At 35.0% G+C, this 23030-nt stretch overlaps 1 protein-coding gene across 1 annotated transcript in view; it reads left to right on the top strand.

The window, feature by feature from the left end:
* LOC113414196 (uncharacterized) overlaps positions 1-22753 on the top strand; it is a 54183-nt gene extending 31430 nt beyond the window's left edge. Inside the window, exons 9-12 of the mRNA XM_087958134.1 lie at positions 14931-15089; positions 19512-19659; positions 19844-19987; positions 21679-22753. Of these exons, the coding sequence (XP_087814260.1) occupies positions 14931-15089; positions 19512-19659; positions 19844-19987; positions 21679-22130 (903 nt within the window). The 3' untranslated portion in view covers positions 22131-22753. The remainder of the gene's footprint in view (positions 1-14930; positions 15090-19511; positions 19660-19843; positions 19988-21678) is intronic.
* The last annotated feature ends 277 nt before the right edge of the window (positions 22754-23030 follow it).

The raw sequence follows: 23030 nt of genomic DNA, 5'->3' as shown, positions 1-23030 counted from the left end.
CACCTTATTTTCCCTTTCTTAAGTGTTTTTTTAAATCTTAAGTCCTTCATTTTCCTTCCTTTCCCTCTTCCTTCTTTCTTAGTTAAATTCTGAAATTCATTAAAGATGGCTTCTTCCTCTCCTTCTTCTTCTTCTGCTGTCTCCATCTGTTGTAATGTTTGTTGATAGTTAGCAAGCCATTTCTAAAAAAAAGGAAGGCTTCTTTCACACTATCTTTGCCATTTTTCTTTGTTTGCTCATATTCTTTTCTCAGTTCCTCAACAGAAAAAGCCATTATAAATCTTTTCTTTTCTTTTTTTTCCCCCTTCTTTCTTCTTGCAACAACCAAGATATTTCAAAAAAAAAAAAAAAAAAAAATAGAACAGTCCCAAAGTCATCTATCAATCCAAGCCAAGGCAAAGGTCTCACTTTCTCTTCCTGGGGTAGTATCAATCAACAAAAAGAAAGTCCAAATCTGTATCTTAAAGCCTTATTGCAATATATTTCAATCTTCAAATCCTTAAGGCATCTCCTCCAACAAAATCTTAGCATATAATTATTTTTTTTAATCCTCTCCCTTCCCACTTATCACTTAAAGCCAGTTTTTACCTGAAAAGATAGGTTTCTTAATATCCACTTGTTAATTCCGTAGAGAAGGAGAGTAAACTTTCCTTTCAGCACCTCCAAATTGCCGCTTATTTTCTCTTCTGGAAGGTATCATTCAAAAAGCCATAATTTCCAGGAATTTTGTTAAATATGTCTTAGAGTCCTGGGAACCAAGAAAAACTTTTCTTTTCAAAGGCTTTCTCCTCTTCCTCCTGTGCATTCTTACCCGGCTGCCAGCTTCTTTGTGGCGGCCATTGCAGATCGCCGCTGCACCGTCTTGGGAAAAGGGGTTCTGCCGGCCGGGAAGGGGGGTCTGCAACACCCCCAAACCCCTCTCCGGATCCCCCTGTCTTCAGCCACCCCTGCAGGGCAGCCTTAGCTCCGAACCCGTCCGGATCAGAGCACCAAAATGGCTAGCGCAGCAGGGATCGCGCAGTATCGCGAATCCCTGCCGCTGCGAAGCCGACTAAACCGGAAGTCGGAAGGCTGAGTCAATCTTGAGCCAGTAAGAATCGAATTCCCGGCTATGGGCAGCATGAATACTGCATTTTAACCATTGCATCACCTCGGCTCCTAATTCTTTTTCTGTTCTGAAAAGTTACTGCTGCCCATGATTTACACCTCCTATACAGACAGATGAGAAGGGAGGAACGCAATGCTTAGAATGAAAAAAAACCTGTTCATATATTTTATAAGATAATATCATGCAAGTCCTTCCCCAAAATTGTCTGGGAAATCACCAAATGGATACAATATATTTGTATTAATGGGAAAGGTTGGTTCTTTTCATTCTCTTCTCTTAAGGCAAACTTACCATATATGGACTAACACCCATTATTCTCCAAGTTATTGTAGAAGGTGCTCAGGTTGAGGAATACTGCTTGTTGGTGTTTAGTGTTCTCAAATATCCCTCCTGCCTTTTGGAGCATCTTGCTCCCCCAATCCCCAGAGTGAGGTCGAGTCCAACCTCCTGCCTTCCACAAGAGCTTAAAGACCTGTTTCTGCCAGTTGGCTTGGGGCTCCAAGGGAGGTGCTTCACATTGGGGGTGGTTGATATATTAATAACAGATCCCAACTCTCTTTCTCTATACTCATCCTACTCTCTCCCTCTCCCTCTTTTAGTTAGGTTGAGTATTTGTATTTTGTTTTTTTATAATATTTTATTTGTATTGTGAATGGGTTTTGTATAGTTTTATCTTTTAACATTCTAAGCCACCCAGATGTAATCTGCATGTAAGGAGCAGTTACTCTGTGGTGAGATGGGCAGCCAATAAATTTAATTAATAAAAATAGTAATAGTAATAGTAGTAATAGTAATAATAGTAGTAATAATAATAATAATAATAATAATAATAATAATAATAATAATAATAATAATAATAATAATAAATATAAATATAAATATAATAAATGTAATTTTTTCTTCAGATGCTATTTCTGGAGGTGCCTGGATTGCTATAATAAATATAAGCTGCCTGAAAAGCACTTGCCTGCACAGAATTTCTCTATAAATATGAGTTAAGAGTACAATCAAGGAACTCCTTTTCATCATGAGTTCTAAATAGCTAATGGGCTAGTCACATGCAAAGAGTATCCACCAAACCTCCTTCCCATCATTTTGTCACAATATAGTTAGATGTACCTATTACTATGGTTAAATTTTCTCTTATCCTTAATGATATAATTCATTTAAAGGCTTCTTATGATTAGAAAGAGGCATGCATATGTTTACAGTTATTTGTAAAACTGCTTTTTGTATACTGTAATGATTTTGCAGTAATAAAATTTCTAACATATACAGAAAATTATAAATGAAGAAAAAGGATACATCCTTGTCATTAGTTTTTCAGGAATGAACATTTGTTGTAGTAGAATTTGTATAGACATTGTTATGCTACAATATATTATAATCTTACATTTTTAGTATTTTTATCAGTACTAAATATACTAATTTATTTTAACAAACTCTTTGTTGAGCCAGCATTTTGAAAACAGTGTTGCTTGAATTTAGCTGATTGGCAAAAATGTATTAATTAATAATTAAAATAGATGTGGACCTAATTATCTCTAATTTGACTTTTGAATATAACAACAACTCTATATGAGCACACAAGCACCTAAATTCTTTAGAGGGTTGTGGACAGTTATTTATGGTGTTAGTAAGCAAGGACATTTAGTGCCTCAGGTTAGCGAGAGATTGGTAAGTGGGTGACTGTGATGAATTATTTAAGAGTCTTTTATGTTTTCTTCCCATGGAGATGGAAAGAAAAAAGCCTTGATGAAGTCTCATGAATAAACCCACATTCTCTAGAGTATCAGAATCAAAGGCAAAGGAATTGACATTTGATGCTTTCTGGTCCTGAGTTGATATAGCAATATAACAAGATTCATTGGATTCTCCATTAAAAGTACCATTTTAGCTAAATTATATCATAAAATGACTTGATTTGCATCTACTCAGATACACAATCAAGCATGTATTTATAAAACAATTTGTTACATTGCTGCGGTAGTAGAATGTACCAGATGTTAAGTTTTGTTTCTTTCATACAAATTTCTTAATGCAAATCAAAGAACAGTCAGAAATATGGAAATAGGAAATATAATCTGCATGTAAGGAGAAGTTTTCAATACTGTCAATTCTTTTGGAACAGAAAAATAGAACCCCAAATTTTTTCACCTTGTGTTGTACAGACCGAACCATTTCTCTTGTGTTCTTTCTGGTATGTTTTGGATGCTTTAATCTTTTCTTTATTACTCGTAGGGTTAATTATAAGTTTGGTTGGAAATTCTTCTGTAGCTGGGAATTAGATCATTAAATCTGTGATAGGAATATAGTGTCTAGCCAAAACCACAGGAGTATTTGTAATACAATCTCAGCAGAGCCACTAGACCTGCCATTTAGAAATGCTAGAATTTCATAAATATTTAGAAAGGGTGCATAAATGTCACCATCCTCTTTATGTATCTCTGAAACATAAATATAGTTATGAAGACTTAGCTTAAGGTTCAGGAACTCTGGCTATTCTAGATTTTAATTTAATTCATTTTGGTTTCTAAAAGGATTTTGAAAATAATTGATATAGAGAAGGGTTTTCAAGGATATTTGAAACTTAAAAGAGTAAGAGTTATTTTGGGATTCCATTCAGGAAAGACTATATGTAATATAAACATTGATGTGGAAAGAAAACAGCTGTGTTCAGTGGGCATTTTGCATTAGCAGAAAATATTTTTATTCACTGAGTTTTGCAGTCATCTATATTCACATATGTATTCATACCTATTCATACCAGTCACCTATTTCATTATTTTCCTTTGTCCACCAAAAAGGATGGTGATTTCCTGGAATCAGACACAGTGTAGAGGACTACTATAGATGAAATAAAAACTTTCAACAATGGCAAATCCATGCTTGTTGGTAAGACATGGATTTCTAACATGTTGTCAGTGGATGCTCTTAAGAATTGCATCCTCAGAACAGCTAATGGAAATTGAGTATGGCAGTAAATATCAGTAGATCCCTCCAGCTGCAATTTTGCTTTCTATAATAGCATTGTTTTTTTAAGAGCCAGAAAGTGATATATTAAATGAAATCTTTAAAACTTTAAAAATTTCAAGAGTATTATATAAATGTTGTATAAAATATTTTTATTAATAACCCTACACTTTGGAAGTAATTGGTCATTATGTAGATACGTTGTAAGCCGTCCAGCATTACTGTGTGGTTAGATGCGGCTAATAAATTTTACAAATAATAATGACTATAATAATGTTCTTTTGTTACTAATAGCTTCATATTTATATTCATAAATAGTGTCTATTTTATCCAAATATACCAAAATATATGGCAATTGTCAAAAGTCATGTTGAAACTTTTAAACAGGATAGATATAATATAATATAATCAACTATTACAGGGAATAAGAACCAACATCAGAAGGAATCCAATATAAACAAGATTGAAATTAAGGTTTTTCTTAATACATGAATATTAATCTGGCCAATTCCTGAAAGTAATTACTTCATTTAAAAATGGATGAATCTTAAATTTATATAAGTCTAAGTGAAGGTTGTGCATTTATTTTATTTTTTTAATTTATTTATTTTGATTTGTCAATCGCTTACAAGATAATAGGTATAAGTATACACATAGTTATGAATACATGAAATGGGTACATATAAGAAAAATAAAAGAAACAATAGGACAGGGATGGTAGGCACATTGGTGCGCTTATGCACGCCCCCTACAGACCTCTTAGGAAAGTGGTGAGGTCAATAGTAGACAGTCTAAGGTTAAAGTTTTTGGGGTTTGGGGAAGAAACCACAGAGTCAGGTAGAGTATTCCAGACATTGACCACTCTGTTGCTGAAGTTGTATTTCCTGCAATCAAGTTTGGTGCGGTTAACCTTGAGTTTGTATCTATTGTGTGCTCTTGTGTTGTTATGGTTGAAGCTTAAGTATTCATTGACAGGTAAGTCATTGCAATGTATGATTTTATATACCATACTTAGATCAGACCGAAGATGGCGTAAGTCAAGGTTTTCTAGGTCTAGAATTTTAAGTCTGGTGGCATAAGGTATTCTACAATGAGTAGAGGAGTGGAGAACTCTTCTTGTGAAATATTTCTGGACTTTCTCAACTGTGCTAATATCAGATACGTAATGTGGGTTCCAGACTGATGAGCTGTATTCAAGTATTGGTCTAGCAAATGTTTTGTATGCTCTAGTTAGTAGTGTGATATTACCAGAGAAAAAGCTATGTAGGATTAGGTTAACAACTCTTAATACCTTTTTGGCTATGTAGTTACAGTGGGCTCTAGTACTTAGATCATTAGAGATGAGTATTCCAAGGTCCTTTACAGAGCTTGGATCATCAACAAGGTCTTGACTATTCAGCTTGTATTTTATTTTCTGATTTTTTTTGCCAATATGTAAGACAGAGCATTTATTTGTTGAGATTTGAAGTTGCCATTTGTTTGACCATTCTGATACATAGTCAAGATCTTTTTGAAGGGTAGCAGTATTGTCTGTGGTATTGAACAGCATTACATCATCAGCGAAAAGAACGCAGTTGCTCTTAATATGATCACAGAGGTCATTTATGTAGAGTATGAAGAGAGTTGGTCCTAGAACACTGCCTTGGGGGACACCACTATTGACAGATACAGAATTTGATAGGACACTCCCAATTTTGACCATTTGTTGTCTGTTTGACAGGAATGAAGTAGGCACATATTCCATCCGGTCTAATAGATAGAGATGGTTTTAGATTGGTTAGTGCTTTTTCAACATTGTCTTCTGTAAAATCGATATGTATTAGATCATTGTAGTTATCTGTGGTCCGGCTAGGAAATACTGGGCATGATCCATTGCTGTTTACAAATACTGAGCCGAAGAATGTGTTAAAGATGTTGGCTTTAATGGTGCCGTTGTTGCAGTCTTTACCATTAGGTCCTTTCACGGGTGGGATGGACCTTGAGTCTTTTAGTTTGTTGTTTACAAAATTGTAAAAAGCGTGGGTGGAATTGGTGCATAGAAGGTTTTCCTCTTGTTTAATGTGATAATTGGTGCATTCAGTCTTTATCTGGTGGCATAAATTTTTGTATCGGCAAAATTTATTATATTTTTTATATTTATATAAATATATTTATATTATATTATATTTATTATATTTATTCATTAATTAGGCATGTTCACCAAAACCAGGACTCACGACTCTGGTAGAATTGAAATTTGACTAATTGCATGGAACATTTTATGACATAAAAATTGTCATAAAGCATTTTATGACATAATACAAAGCATCATAAAAAATCTAACATCATAATTTTTTTTAAAAAAATCATAAAATATTTCCAGTGGTCAACTCCTGATAATTTCCGAATACTTCCCTGATTTTTAAGAACATTTATTTATTTGTTTGGTTGTTTTTTTGTGTCCTGCCTTTATTAAACAAATCCAATACACCTTCCGTCTCCAATTTTCCTTGTTGTTCAACAACAACCCTATAAGATAGGTTGAGTGAGAGATTGACTGGTCCAAAGTCACCCTGCTGGTTTTCACAGGTAAGGTAGGATTTGGACTCATGGTCCCCTGCATTCTAGCCTGGTGCCTTAACCACTAGACCATGCTGACTTTTTTCAAATACATTGGAAGTTCTGCCATTGTTGAAACCATTGAAGAATCTGGTGAGGGACTACAGGTAGCCCTCGACTTACAACAGTTCTCTTAATGATCATTCGAAGTTACACCGGCACTGAAAAAAGTGACTTATGACCATTTTTCACACTTATGACCATTGCAGTGTCTCATGGTCACACAATTTACATTCAGATTCTTGACAACTAGTTCATATTTATGACACATGCAGTGTTCTGGGTCACATGTAATCATATTTTGAGACCCTCTGACAACCAAATCAGTGTCAAGGTTCCAACTGATGAACCCAATTGAGCCAGCATTCTGGGACGATCAGATTTCTCAAAGGACTGTTTTATTGAGTGCAATATTTCGGCACGCATGAACGCCAAACCAGCTCTAATTACTTCCCATGCCAGAACAACTAATTGGAATTCTGGCAATTCCTTCCAGTTTCTGGCCAGCACCTGTTGAGATGACCTTGGTTCCCCCAGGACGATCTGTTGTTATTGCCTGGTCTGACATTCCAAGCCTCTTCCCCACTTCCCCATACTGTGTGGCAAGCTAAGAAATGAAAAGATGACTGTGGCAGCCTAGATCCATTTTTGTTGTGGTTTGCTGGCAGCCGGTGCAGATGGCAGCGGAGTCGGACAGTGAGAAAGAAAGGGGACCAGTCAGGGAGTCTGGAGAGGACTTCGATGAGGGTCCTGCGTCCGATGCAGGGATGGGGCCAGAACCATCTGGGAATGGGGTTCTGCCTTCGGAGTCTGGCAGCAGCGAAGCAGAGGACCCAGGGGAACCTGTTCCCAGTGCGTGTGTGTGCAGAGCTGCTAGAAGGTGAGAGCAGCTGAAGCAGAAGGGCGACTCGGGAATAAGGCTGGGAGATGATTGCCCCTCCAATAAGTGATAAAAGTCAGACCTTAATGATGAACACTTTGCAGGAAGCAAAGTAGTTCAATAGTGTCTGAGTCCTTCTGGAAGCTCCGTGATTGGTTTTTTTCTGGGACTTTGTTTGGTTTATGTTATAATTAATTGGACTTCTGTTTTTTGGCAGCATTCTACAGCACTGAAAGGCGTGCTCTTATCTGGGGGAACTGTTTATAAATAGTTCTGGCTGAGAATGAAAGTAATTCCCAGCATTGCATTAAAATAGGTTTTGCTTTTACAATAAGTTTGTGTTTCATTAAGTTTGACGAAACCTGGGTCAGAACAGTTTTGAAGTTAACAGTCAATGGAGAAGCCAGATTCACTTAACAACTGTGTTACTAATTTAACAACTGCAGTGATTCATTTTATAAATGTGGTGAGAAAAGTAATAAAATGGGGCAAAACTCACTTAACAAATTTCTCATTGAACAACATAAATTTTGAGCTCAATTGTGGTAGTAAGTTGAGGACTACCTATATCTCTGCAATGATGACCCAACAATCATGTCTATATACATTCAGTAATTGCTACAAAATATAGATGAGTGCTTTAGTTAATTAGTGAATTTTATTTCCTTTATTTCCTTATTTATTTCCTTTATTTCCTTTTTTTTTTCCTTTGAAAGCCAAGCTGAATAAAATTGCCTAGATAAGTAAAATTAAAAGAACAAAAGAAAGGTCATTTCATCTGTTTTTGCTGTATATTATTAGACATCATCAATGATATTGTTTATTTTTTCTTTTGATCTGCTTATTTACATCTTATTTTCACTGAAGGATAAGTGTAAAAGAAGGAAATATGGAAAAGCTGTTACAATATAAGAAATAATATCAAAACATTAACTCTGGGGAAACAACTCTTGCTGCAAATGTTAAATTTAAAAGAAACAAAAATAAATTAAACAGTAAAACATTATAGAAAGTAGGAATATTAGTTATAATTGGAAAGGGTAATTAGGCTATTGAATGAAATCCTCTGCTCAGTACTCTTTTAGGCTGGATTTAATTGAAGTTCCTTCCCACTGGTGACTTACATGAAGCTGGGATCTACTACAGTTCAAAGATCCTTTTCACAATCTTCCATCCTATTTTATCAGTTGTTTTGTTTTTACAAAAAAAAGGAGTTTGTCTCTCAAATTTCACATCTCTCACATGATAAGTATTTAGGTCATTGATAAAAATATAGAAAACTACCAGGACCAAAACCTGTGACATTCATTTTCAGTAATCCAGTCCACTTTAGTGAGAAACTATTAATCAACATTCTTTAAATACTTTTTAAACTACTATGGACCCATCTAATAACATGGTTACCCAGTCCATATTTAACTGATCTACTACTCAGAATAATAAGGGGCTTTGTCAAAACAAAATATATTATATGCACCGCATTTCTATGATATACTGAGGAAGTTATTCTAACAAAACTGAAATTAGATTTAGTGTGACATTGTACAAATCCTTTTAAATTTCTAGCAAATATTGCATTTTTTAAGGGTTTGGGGTTTTTTAATTAGTTTTTTGTTGTTTCTGAATTGTTCTTTTCTCCTTTTCGAAAATGGGTATTTGCCCTCCTCTAGACATCTGGTACTAAATCAATTTCCAAGAATATTCAAAAATAATGAAGAGAGGGGATTTCCGGTTTGTCGGCTTTGCGGCGGTAGGGATTCGCGAAGCTGCGCGATCCCTGCCGCTAGCCGCTTTGGGGCTCCGATCTGAAAGGCTGCAGAGCAAGGCTGCCCTGCAGGGGCAGCTGAAGGTAGGGGATCCGGAAAGGGTTTGGGGTGTTGCAGACCCCTCCCTGGCCGGCAGAACCTCCTTTTACCAAGATGGCGTAGCGGTGGTCCGTAATGGCCGCCACAAAGAAGCCGGCAGCTGGGCAAGTATGCGCAGGAGGAAGAGGAGAAAGTTTTTAAAAGTGAAACTCTTCTTGGTCGATCCAGGACTCTGAGATATATTTAATTTAATTCCTGGAAGTGATGTTTTTGGATGATTCTTTCCCACAAGAGAAAGTAAGCGGCAATTCTGAGGTGCTGAAAGGAAAGTTTACTCTCCCTCGACGGAATTAACAAACGGATATTGAGAAACCTGTTTTTTTTTCAGGTAAAACTAGCTTTATGGGATAAGTCGGAAGGGAGAGGACAAAAAATATATTTATCTGGTTGGATTTTGTTGGAGGAGATGCCTTAAGGATTTGGAGATAGAAATAAAATTTTAATAAGGCTTCAAAACACAGATTTGGATTTTCTTTTTTCCTTTGTCTGATACTACCCCTGGAAGAGAAAGTGGAAATTTTGGCTTGGCTTGGATTGATTGAGGATTGTGGACTTTGGGATTGTCTTACTTTTCTTTTGGAATATTTTGGTTGGAGTAAGAAGAAAGAGGAAAAAAAGAAAGAAAAGATTTATAATGGCTTTCTCCTTGAGGAACTGAGGGATGAATATGAGCAAACAAAAGCAGCCTGTAAAGATGGTATGGAAAAAGCTTTTCTATTTTTTAGAAATGGCGCTGGTTAACTATGAACAGACAATGCGACAGATGGAACAACAACAACAAGAAGATGAAGACACCATCTTTAATGAATCCCAAAATTTATCTAAGGAAGAAGGAAGGAAGAAAGCGAGGAAAATGAAGGACTTAAGATCTAAAAAACATTTAAGAAAGAGAAAAATATGATGCAAAATAAACACAATGATAGCAAACAAGAGAAAAAGGGAATACAACAGAGAAGGGATGCCAGCAAGACAGAGGTTAGAAGAAGGGGGTAGGAAGATCTGGTGGGGGAAGAAAGAAAGGGAAAGGCGGAGAAAAGCCACAAAGTTTTAAAATTGGATGGGAAAAGAGGAATCTTTTTCAGGGATAAAGGGTAAAGTATAAATTTTCTTAAAAAGATTTTGCAAGGTACATAAGACGGTATTGTAATATTTGTATTAGAAATAGAAAATTAGAATGGCTTAAGAGTTAATAAGAAATTAAAATGTTGAAATGTTTAATAATGATTGATTTTTAAAATGTAATAAAATATTGAAGGAAAGGCAATGAGAATGCTATAAGATTTATTATTTAGATTTATTATTTAACTACGTATTTAGGAGGATACTATGTATTTAAACATTTCCGATTTATTACTCTGTTTTTATTGTTATTAAAAGTAAAAATTAATAGATAGAATGTACCAAGCAGAATCAGATTGGATATTAGGTGTCATTTTAAATGTTAATCTAATATTTAGGGAGAGGATAGAAAGGCATCATACTCTGATTAGAGATTTCAGGAGAAATTTTTTTTTTTTTTCATTATAAGGAATGAGATAGAGGGATAATAAAGGATGGGCAAAAGATACAAATATAATGATTTAAATTAAGATGGATTGAATAAGATAGAATTATGAAGAGTGAAATGTGTGGAGAAATATATATAGAAGATACAGAATGGTAAACAAAATAGGTAATGATCTCTAAGATGAGCATGAATATAATTAAAGCCCATATAAAGAGAGGTACCGGGGGCCAAGTTACTTTACTAAAAGATTTTTTTATATGTTTGTTTTGTGTCTGTTTATGTTTTTGAGAAGTATTGGTGAAACCTTTTAGAAACACAGAAAGAGAATGACGATAATCAAGTCAGAAAGAAATAGAGGACAAGAGATGTTTTTATGCTCATTTAGAAATGGTTTAAAATAGAATTGTATTGTATAAGATAAGGTTTTATCTGACTTGTAAAATTTATAATGGAAAAAGGTTCAAATATGTAATGGTTGATGATGATTTGTTTGTTTTTGAAATTAATAAAACTTGTTTAAAAATAATAATAATAATGAAGAGAGGTTCAGCCATGCTATCAAGGAAGTTCCTTCAGTACCCTAGGTTATAATTCATCTGATTCTGAAATTGTAGTTACTGAAAGTCAGTAGGTGTTTTCCAACCGTATCTCTTTCAAATTCAAGCTGTCAACCTTTTTCAGTCAGTAGCATCTGTAGGAACTTGCCAGTTTCATCAGAATGATGAAAGCAAAGTCACACTGCAAGGTCAGCCCCTTTTGGGTCAGCATGCAAGGTCACAACACATATAGAGAGGGAATGGAACTTGCATGGTGATGCTGTGCTATCATCCTGATTCTTCCCCCCTTCCCATCTTACCCAGATACTGCTGTGTGCAGTTTACTTCTCACAATTGCCCAGTTTAATGCATTCACGCTTGCTAAGAGAATTGCTCTGCCTTTGCTTTGCCTTTGGGTAATAAGGAGAAAAAAGGAACTGTAGCTACTGAATATTTTTATTCAGTAGCTAAAGTACCTTTCTTCTCCTTACTATGAATGTAGATGTAATATTTTTTTTGTTACTCTTTATTAACTTTAGCTTGTTTTGATCTACAAATGTGTGTTACAATATTTACAAATGTGTGTTACTTGCCTGTGTGATATCTTGTTAACCTCTACTCTTTTGTTGTGTGTGTGTGTGTGTGTGTGTGTTTATGCGTGCGTGTGTGTGTGTGTGTGTGTGTGTATCCATATTGATTTATAGATCCTTACAAAGGTCTTTGTGCAGATATATTGGCTTTTGCATTTCTTTCATCTCAGGAATTATTTTATACTGTGCTTTTAATTCCCCCTTTATTAGGACATTTCACCCTTTTGAGCTTTTCCTATCTGAGCTTCTACCACGAAGTACTAAATGCATTAAAATTTGTTTCTTGAAATTATTTACGTTTCAAACTTTATCCTTTTAAACCTAATTTACATAAATTGGGAATGTAAGTCAGTTAAAGTTGGTTTCAGTTGGACCTGCATATAACTGCTGTAATTAAATCAGTATGTATTTTATATTTGTTTTAATTTTTTAAAAATCAATCATTATTACAGTAACATTTTTCCTATTTGTTAGGATTTGTTCAGGAGTAGTTGATTCCCTATTGTATTCTTTATGGCATAAAGTTGTCCTTTCCAGTTAAAAATGCCAAAGAAAATAATAATGGAAGACCACTTTGAGTAAGAAAAAAATTCTATGGTTTCTGCTTTATTAATTTAAATTAGAATCCTCATTGGAAAGATGCACATGATTAGATTGTGTAATAATAGAGAATTGGAAATAAAGATAAATAATCAAACTAGAATAACTATGAACATAAAATCCAGAGTTGCTAGAAGAAGCAACTACCTAAGGATTAAAATATGGAAATAAAACAGTTGCTGAATTTACAGATCAGAATACAGGATATTACATGGCTTCTTTTTCTAATGTGAATGCTGTTTTTTTAGTCTGTAGATGGCAGTAATTTGCTACAATAATGGTACACTAAGGCTTTCAGATTTAACCAGAGATTTTAATGCCTTAATAAAACATATACATTAAAATATGTTCATAGGAACCATTGTAATTAGAGTCCAATATAATTCAGTAGGTTGACTTGAATATAGGAACCCTAGGTTTTTGTTCATATATTGTATTTGTGGCAGCAGGTAGCAGGCTGTTATTTATCAAGCCCCCAAGTGTTAACTTTTAAAAATAATGCTATTGCTGACTTTTGTAAAGCAAAATATTTCAGTGGGCTCTGAATGTTAAAGCTTGGTTTATGGGAGAACTGAGCCTCCTAACTCCTTAAACGCTGTTGTAGTATGGTGAGTTCTTGTTATTAATTCACCAAAACCTTTTCTCATGTTTTATTTATTGTGTTGAAGCGAAATGTTTATATTTATATTGATTTACAAAATTATATAATATTTATATATATATATATATTATTTTAAATTATATTGCCAAACTGTAGCTATTGGTACTATATATACTCGCTGATAAACCCAACTATGTATAAGCTGACTCTCAAGTTTTTAACCAAAATATCATGAAAAATACCACTCCTTATATAGTAGAATATTATTGTATCGTGCAAAAGCTGAATTTAATTCTCGACGTGTCCATGAGTGTTTATAGTATTGCTTGAGGTTAGTAGTAGCATCCCTGCAATCCCATGTTCAGAATCTGGCCACCTGGCCACCTGCTTCCTATTACAGCATCCATTTCTTGAGGTTAGCAACATTCCAGAAATGGCCTGGCAAAGTACTTAGTGTTGCTATGAGGAGCTAGGGTAACTATATTGTGTGAATGTGTGGTGTGGTGTGGTGTGAGAGGGAGGTGAGTAAGTGAGGAGTAGAGTGTGTCAACTTGAGAGGGAAGTAAAGGAGGAGAAAGAAAAGGCATAAACACCGATATTGAGTCAGGTACAGGTAAGTATCATAGGGATCTGATGGTGGGCTGTACTTGAGTTCTCACTATTTGAGAATGCTCATGACAGCCAACCTTCATGACATTCACTTTGTTTACTAGGTTGCCAAATCCTCAACATCAGTCCTGGCATTAAAACTAAAACCTAGATAGGTCCAGAATGAGGAGTTCCCCTCTCACAAATGTGCCTACCCAGATTTCAGGGTTGACATTAGCCTAAGCCCAGAGGGAGTTGGGTGATTATTGTCATTTACGTGGCTTTAAGAAATGTTAAAGTTCTGTGTTACATAACTGAATGTAATAAATTTTGGTTGAAGTTGGGCTCTAGGAAACAGCTGGGACTTGTATTGTCCTCCTTGCTGCCCAGTATCATTTCTGCCCTTTCTCCTGGATTCTATTGCCTGCCTGATTCTGGTGACCCCAAAGTTGTTAGGCTTCAGGAATTTAAACTTGCTGCCACACAGAGTTGAGTCCTGGGGCAGTCAGGACTTCACAGACACCATGGAGTTGAAACACTGATTGTACTAGTGGTTGGGTTTAGGTATGGGTTTTTTTCCTCTCAGAACAGTTGAAGTGTGATCTGGTAGCAGAGGATTTTACCATACATTGATTGCCATAGTCTGATAACTTTTTGATTGTCTTTTGCTTTCTGTTATGCAGAGAGATAGGGCCTATTAGATTGACCACCCCATGCGACTGATGTACCCTGCTAGGTTACAGAAGGATCTTAAGGTTATCTTTGAGAATCTTTATCATAACCTGGAATGAGTAGATGATAAAACCCTCAGACTTCATGGCTACTATTGGATCTTTTCCTGCATGCTCATTGTGATCTAGGGGAACACCTTGGTTTTCCAAGGAGCTCCAGGTGATGAAGCAATTGAAGAAATACCTGGAGTACTCTTGGAGGAAGTTGAAGAGCAAAACTAGAGTAATTAAACTATTCAACATTGTATTGTGGTGATAAGGGCAGTGAAACATTATTTCTCCATCCTCGTTAAAATATAAATATATGTACTGGGTAAAGCACTCCTTTTAGTAGTTTCCCAAATGTTTTTCAGGATGTTTTAGAAAATTCTTTGAGCCAGGAGTTCACTGTGGAGAATGTGCTTGCAATACTTCCAGCATTTCCCAAGGGTGCCCCTCAGCAGCGGGCTAAGAGAGCAGTAGACGCCTTTGTAAAAGCTCAGAATTATTCCAGGCAAATGTCAATGCAGCAGGTGAGTGGGTGTGAATTTAATGCAACCCAGCTTTTTATATTGAGAAGAAAAATTGAAATTTTGTTGTACTTTGCAATCACTGGGCATATTTTTCTTACTGCAGGTAGTCCTCAACTTAAGACCAGTCATTTAGTAATCATTTACATTTAAGATGAAGCTTCCCAGGCCTACAAATTTGAAATTCCAGTGGCTTCCTGCTCCCTGTGGTCTTGTGATTGCATTTGGTCACTTGACAACTGGCCCCGCATTTATTGCCATTTGCAGCATTCTACAGACACATCACTGCAAATTATTTTTATTTTTTTGCCCAAAACTGGCATTTTCTTTTGATTTCCAACAAAAAGCAGCAATTGATTCACTTAATGGTTGCTGCAAAAAGTTGTAAAATTTGGTGTAAAAATGGTGACCACTTAAATGGCATGATGTGATGACCCAGGGTGAGATACAAAACAAACACAGTCACAGAAAACAGGTGATGCTCCTTTTATTCCTTCACTTTGCTTCTAAGCTCTGAATATTCTTGAGGAAAGCCAAAAAACTCCCACACAAACAGTTACAAGGAAAAAGCAACACAAACCAGTCAAGATAAGGACTGGAGGACGTCCACAGATAACAAACACTGGGAAAAAACAACATGCAATAAATGTATAATAATTCACACATTAAAACAACAGTGACCATAACACAAGGATGGACAATCACCAAATGTTATGATGAGGTTCTGATTGTTAATATCCAATCATGCATGAGTAAGAAGTTAGGACGTCCTCAATACCAAAAAGACAGTAGTATTCAAAAGATATTGTGCATTGTGGTCTCCCATAATGCACATTTCTTAATTCTAGGGGTGCTACAGAGGGTCCATCCCCCACAGAATTTCATATATCAGCAATTGCATATTGGGAGAGATGCTTCTTCAGTGATCAAGAAACAATTTGAACGGAGCCTGGATATTGTGTGCAAAAGACAGTAACAATTTAACAACACTCAGTAAATTAAATCTTCAACTTTGGCACAACAGTTAGGTCATGGACTTTCAAATCAGTTATAGTTGTAGTGTCCTTTTTTTCTTTTAGAAGGAGAACTATAATCCATTGCTGCAGCTCACGCTCTGAATAACAGAAAGTCATTTTCTTGATATCCTTAATGGAAGGAATCTCTGGGAGGACTGAGAAGAAATGTTAGAAAAAGCCTGAAATGTGCCAGTAATGTTAGAAAAGCCAATGCCTGTTTTGTAATAACATAGATAAAATAAAGTAGGTTTTGTCTCCTAATTCAGCAGCTCTTTGTATCCTTAAAAGGTAACTTTGGAATAACAGAAATCCGATGCTACTGCTTTGAATATACACAGTTGGATATGTTTACATGAAATCATGCTATAATTTTAGCTACACAAATGCCTATCTATCTAGGCACTTCTAGTTGTTCGTTATTACCTATTGCTGTAACTTAAATAATTTATAATATTAAATTGTTTATTTTGAAGTTGAGACAAAAAAAATAAAGTTTGGACTTATATATTAAAATACCACTATCTAGCCCCTGGAGTACCTTAGAATTAAAAAAAACATTATAACAATGTTATTGTTAATTATCCATTAGTTGATAAAAATTGAGACTTAATCCAGTTAATTTATTAGATCTAACTGGACATTGTTCTAAATCTATGTATGTGAGAAGTTAAAAATTATTAATGTTAGGGAAAGCATTGCAGAGCAGGACTTCTTAAGTTTTTTACAGTGCTTTTACCTTCAATTGTTATAGATGTCCTTTCTGTCTGTGTAACCGGGTACTGGTTGTCTTCAACTTACAGTTTGTTTAGTGACTGTTTAAAGTTACAATGGTACTGAAAAAAGTAACCTGTGACTATTTTTTACACTGTTGCAGCATCCCCATGGTTGCGTGATTTACATTCAGATTCTTGACAATTGGTTCATATTTATGACAGTTGCAGTGTTCCGGAGATCATGTGATAATATTTTGCAACCTTCTGACAAGCAAAGTCAACCGAGGAGCCAGATTCACTTAACAAATGTGTTACTAATTTAACAACTGCAGCAATTCACTTAACAACTGTGGCAAGAAAAGTAAAATGGGGCAAAACTCACTTAACAAATTTCTCACTTAGCAACATACATTCTGGGCTCACTTGTGGTCGTAAGTCAAGGACTACCTGTATCTTGTGTGGATGTTGTATGTGTGGATGTTTCTACATATATAATTTGGAGGATAACTTTACATAATTTCTCTCTAACATTCTCTTAGGTTATATTATAAACAGTTTAAACATTAAAATACTGCAGAATTCTCATCATACTTTATTTGTTTATTTATTTTTGATATGAAACTAGCATGCAAGGTGCAGACTACTTCTAGCAAGAAAGACACTGTCAGGATGGTATCTTTGGGATCTAGTTCACTGGAGTTTTCTAATAGAAAAACCAATCTGCGCTTCATTTTCAATTGTTTTGTCCTGGAACCATTTTATCTTTTGTCTGGGAAAGTACATTAGATCACTGAAGTAATCTAACTGCTAGCTCAATAAGATGGCCAATAACCCTGAAGACAAAATTGTCTCAGACCCATTTCATAATATTTATTTTTCCATAGACTATTGGATACTCCCTGCAGGCAAGGAAGAGAATATTTAATGACTTTCTGCAAAGAACGTGTCTTCATTTTTCTCGTTACCTTGATGTTAGTATAGTATGTTAGTAGCAAGTTATATTCAAATTTAAACCTAAATTCCCAGTGTGTTTATATTATTCCGCTGCCTGCATTTAATTCCATCTCAAGGATTTCATTAATCTTGTGTAGTGAAAAATATTTTCAACACAAATGGAATAAAGATCAGATCACCCAATAAATTGTACTTTAGAAAGTATAATTTATTTTGTTCTAACATTCAACTCTCTCTTCAGTTACACAAACTGAAGTAGGAAAGGGAAAGATTGCTCCTTAGAATATAAATGAATCTTATTATATAAGTCTTTTCTTTTGACCTTGTAAAGCAATCTATTAAAAAGTCTAATTTAAAATGTTTTAGGGAAACATTGCATTTAATGCTTTTTAAAGCAACTTGACAAATATTCAAACTTCCTTCTAGATTATTTTTTGTATATTGTTTGGGCAGTATTATCATGTTTATGGATTAGAGGTATTGGGTAAAGGCAAACTTTTCCAGCTAGCACTTCAGAAGTTTGGTTAGTACCTCTTAATTGCTAATTCATATAGTAAACGTGAAGGTTCATTCTTTGAGCTTGTGAGTTGGTTCCTGAACATTTCATTACCAGGTTAGGCAACATCTTCAGCAAAATTTAGGGAATGGTCAGTATTGGTGTTCTTCTGTTTATAAGGGCTTCAGGTGTGTGTCAAGTGAGGGTCTTTTGATGGGTCAGCTGTGAGTCATCAATGGGTCTTGTGATAAGGAGATTTGCTTGCCAATGACCCTGCTCTGATGTAATCTCCTTATCACAAGACCCCATTGATGACTCACAGCTGACCCATCACAAGACCCTCACTTGACATACCCACACCTGAAGCCCTTATAAGTAAGAACACTGACATCCTCTAAACTCTGCTGAAGATGTTACCTAGCCTGGTAACAAAATATTCGGAAATCAACCCACAAGTTTGGAGAATAAACGTTCAACCTCATCCTACACCTGAGCTACAACTATTTGCCACTATTGCAAATTCATACAGTAGTCACCTATACCACTACTTCAACAACATTAATAGGGTTGCTCTGTCTACTTTCCTGAGTTGATTTTCCTGGTTTTTAGAAAGAAATTTAAAATGACATGCTTATATCTTCACTTTCTCAAGCATGGTATTTTTAGGATTTATTTCTTCAATTGACAGAGCACAAACAATTGACCCCTGCATAATCTACAATGTAGCTTTCTTCATATGTAGATACACAATTCTAAAAAGAAGCAATTCCAGCAACATTTTAATCAGTTAAGTTAAGGAATATAACAATAAACAACTGAGCTTAGAAAGGGATTTTTTTTGAGTGTATATGTTTTAAGTTCATCTTATTTTGAAGTATCCCAAATCTGGATATGGGAAAGTTGATACATTTAACATTTAAAATGGTGATTTGGTTATATTTAGGATGCTAGTAATATGTTTGGATGAGGTCTTTGGTTACAATTATAAAAGTGTTCCATAATGTCATAACAATTACAAAAATATGATCTACAAAGGAAAAGGTAGCAGTTTATCCTCTTATTCATCTGCTGCATAACCATACATTTACTCTACGCTGGAATGGATTTTATAGAAAGAAATTGCACATTTTATAGAATTAATGGTTGTTACATATAGCTGTTAGTTTATGCAATTATATAGATTCTTTTTGCCCTTTTTGTGAGTTTTCTAATTCCAATCATTTGTTCCTCTTTTTTTCTCATTTAGATACTTGCTTTGCAAGCTGAACTAAATTTCCACAGAAATTTATATAATCTTCAGGTTAAATATATTGAAGCTGTATTTGATGGGATAAAGCAAGCATACCACACATTTCAAGATAATGTTGCTATGGTTCTTTGTTCCCCACTGCAAGGTAAATGGATATAGGTCTTTGAATAACAGTATCAATCACATCAGTTTTAAGTACTAATGTATACTAAGGATGCATTTAAACATCAATCACCTGAGAACAATTAAAATTTAATAACATATCCATTCTATATGATATTTTTGAGAAAAATCTCTAGGAAATTATCACTTTCCATCTCTTCATGCAGATGTTTTTTCTTCTTATACAAAACTTAAAACTGGAGCCTCAGAGGATGCTTTGAGGGACTTTCTCACTGCTTTTAAAAACAATGCTGAACAAATCCAATATGCTATTGAAACTTTGACTCCATCAGCAAGCCAGCAGCGGGAAGGTGAGAACTTGTAAATGTGTGATGGCATTTTGTCTTGGTTTCTAGTACTGAAAAAGGAGACTATAAACATCCTACATCACTGTTCTTGATCAAATATCAAACTTTTACACTGATTTACACTTATGTCCACAGCAGGATTTTCCACATGGGGAAATGGGTTTCACAAAACTAAAGGGGTGGGGGGAATCCCATCCCTTCATAATGGAATAAAGGGGAAAAAGCCACCCCTCCACAATGGACTAGGAAATATCCATCTTCTCAAGCTCTCAATACTTTATTAATGGGGGAAAATACCATGAAGGAAACAAAATTCACCCAAGATCCTTGCATCAGACTTAGTGTCACAATTAAATGCAAGGATAGTCAAGAAATGCAATGTAACATTTAACATTAGTATATGTTTAGTAAGGTTGACTATATAAGGTATGCCTTATGTAAATTTGACCCCAACCTAATAGTTATTTGATACATGGAAACATGGCCAATGTTTTCTAATATGTGGTTCATAAGCATGCTTTCATTTTGGAGAATAAATCATATGCATGTGTTAAATGGAATTTATTTCTTCATATAAATAGTATAATGGAAATAGTAAGCATGTCTATGATTAAAGATTAAGTCTATAATATCAGCAAGATAAGCTGTCTCTGAACAAATAACATTCGACCATATCCTCTTGTTTAGAAAAGGAATTAGTCACAACTGCCAAAGTGAAAGAGTGGTTCAGTTTGAGACTTAGACACATGTAACGCTAAGCATTGTCTGACTCTAAACCATATTTTGTTGAATCATGATGATACCACCTGCTTGACATGATATAATCAAGATAATGCAGCAGAGAAGTTGAAACCAAGAACTAACATAGTTAACTCTTTCATATAAAAGTCCTTTAAGTTTAGGATTTTTAACTTTTGCAGGTAAAATATTTTTTTAAAGGCATAAACCTAATAACCATGCAGGAATTGAGCCAAGAAATTGGGCCTATGGTAAGCTCCCAAATATTGTATGTAAAATCGGTTACAAATTGTCCTCAACTTACAACCATTTGTTTGAAGTTACAGTGGCAGTGGAAAAAGTGACTCATGACCGTTTTTCACACTTACACCCATTGCAGCATTCCCACGATCATGTGATCAGAATTCAGATGCTTGACAAATCGTGTATTCATGACGGTTGCAGTGTCCTGAGGTCATGTGATTAACTTTTGTGACCATCTGACAGGCTAAGTCATTAACATTACAACCCTGTTACTAATTTACAACTGCAGTGATTCACTTAAACAATGGCAGCAAGAAAATTTGTAAAATGGGGCAAAACTCACTTAACTGTCTTGGTTAGCAACAGAAATTTCAGGCTCAATTGTGATCATAAGTCAAGGACTATCTGTATAAGGCATCTTCAGTATACTAACCCATTGATTGCTCTAATAACATCTGTAAGCAATTGCAGAATATGTTTCTGGTTTTATTTGATAATGAATGATAACGATGATACATTTATTTGCTTTAACAATATAAGAGAATTACATGGCATTGTAGTATCTGGTTTTTCTACACTGAGTGTAAACCAATAAACTGGAAAAATTAGTTATTACTAAAGCTGTTTAAAACTATGTATGTATTCAAGCAGCTTGAGAGCAATTGCTGATTTAAACCAGGATGCTAAAATGTAACCCTCTGCCTTTTTTAAAGGTGATGAAGCCCTGTCAAAATTTGGAAAAGAGTTCTTTCTATCTCTAGAACAGTCACTCAAAGCCTGTGGAGAACAACGGGATAAAGCAGCCAATGAAATGGGAATCTTACAGATGGAACTGGATCAGGCTTTAGAAAAACTTCAGAATTTAAGGGAACAAAAGATGAAAAAATCAGGGACCATTCAGCATTTCCCTAATTATGAAGAAATTTCAACAAGTTGCTTGAATGTAGTTTCCCAAAAGTCTGAACCTCATTTCCCATCTAATTTTCCTCCAACCAGACTTAACCCTTTGTTAAAACAAGCTTCTGTTGCAGAGAAACAATCTACCAATTTGCTCCCCAAGCAAAGACTGGGAAATTGTGATGATACAGTTATCCAACAGAAGGGAAAGACCCTTCATAGGAGCAGGAGTATGAAGGCTACTGAAAAGGCAGCATGGCAAGATTAGTCCATTTTGCGTTTGTTACAGTTTGTATAGGGAAACCCTGTGGTACAAAAGTGATTGAATGGGAGTCAATGTTGCCTTTCCAGCATCTTCTCAGTGCCACTTCAATGGTTCTGTAAAACTGTTTGGGAAATGGGAAACATTTGATATGTTAAAGCAATTCTCACAATAACGTCAAAAGACGTAGCAGTGTGCTCAAACATCACATATCTCTGGAGATACATAAAAGCATTGTTAAATCTGTGAAATGTGATTGACCCAGACAGCTTCTTTGAAACTTGCCAGAGCCAAGGTTGCTTTCCATTCGTATTTATGGAATGTAATGATACTGTATATAATGTATGTGTGTGTATGAATATGAGAGAGATAAACACATAGACATAAACATACTTGCATACTTCCACTCACGCATATACACACACATACACACACTTTTCATATATAATTCCATTTCTCAATTTTTAAAGAACTTTCAGAAGTGTATTTTATGTACCAAACAGCCACTGAATTACTGTATTAATATTTGTTAGATATAATATATGTATATGTAGGAAGATACAAACCACGTAGTAACTTAGAAGGGAAATGAATACCCACAATAAAAGGCTTTTTGCTGTTTAGTCTAAGAGTCCTGTCCCACACTTCATTCTTTTACTCACGTTCTTATTAAATAAAGTAAATGGAAGATTTTGTTAAGTGACATTCAGAAACTGAGTAGTCTGGCCATTTTGTTTTTTGGTGTCAGTAGAAGAGCTGCTTTACAGAAAGATGAACTTTACTGCTTTTTTGAATGCTGAGCTAAGATCATAGGAGATAACTATGTACATGGATAAAAAGTGGTATAGCTAATAATATTTTCAATGAGATCCATTGCTGTTCTGTGGAAGGTATGTTCCTTTACTA

The sequence above is a fragment of the Notechis scutatus genome, chromosome 2 (genome assembly GCF_049901735.1).
Source record: "Notechis scutatus isolate UNSWTSFEM ecotype Mainland chromosome 2, rNotScu1.2, whole genome shotgun sequence".
Classification (NCBI taxonomy): Eukaryota; Metazoa; Chordata; class Lepidosauria; order Squamata; family Elapidae; genus Notechis; species Notechis scutatus.
Note: the sequence above shows the minus strand (reverse complement) of the source record. Positions and strands in the feature narration are given on the sequence as shown.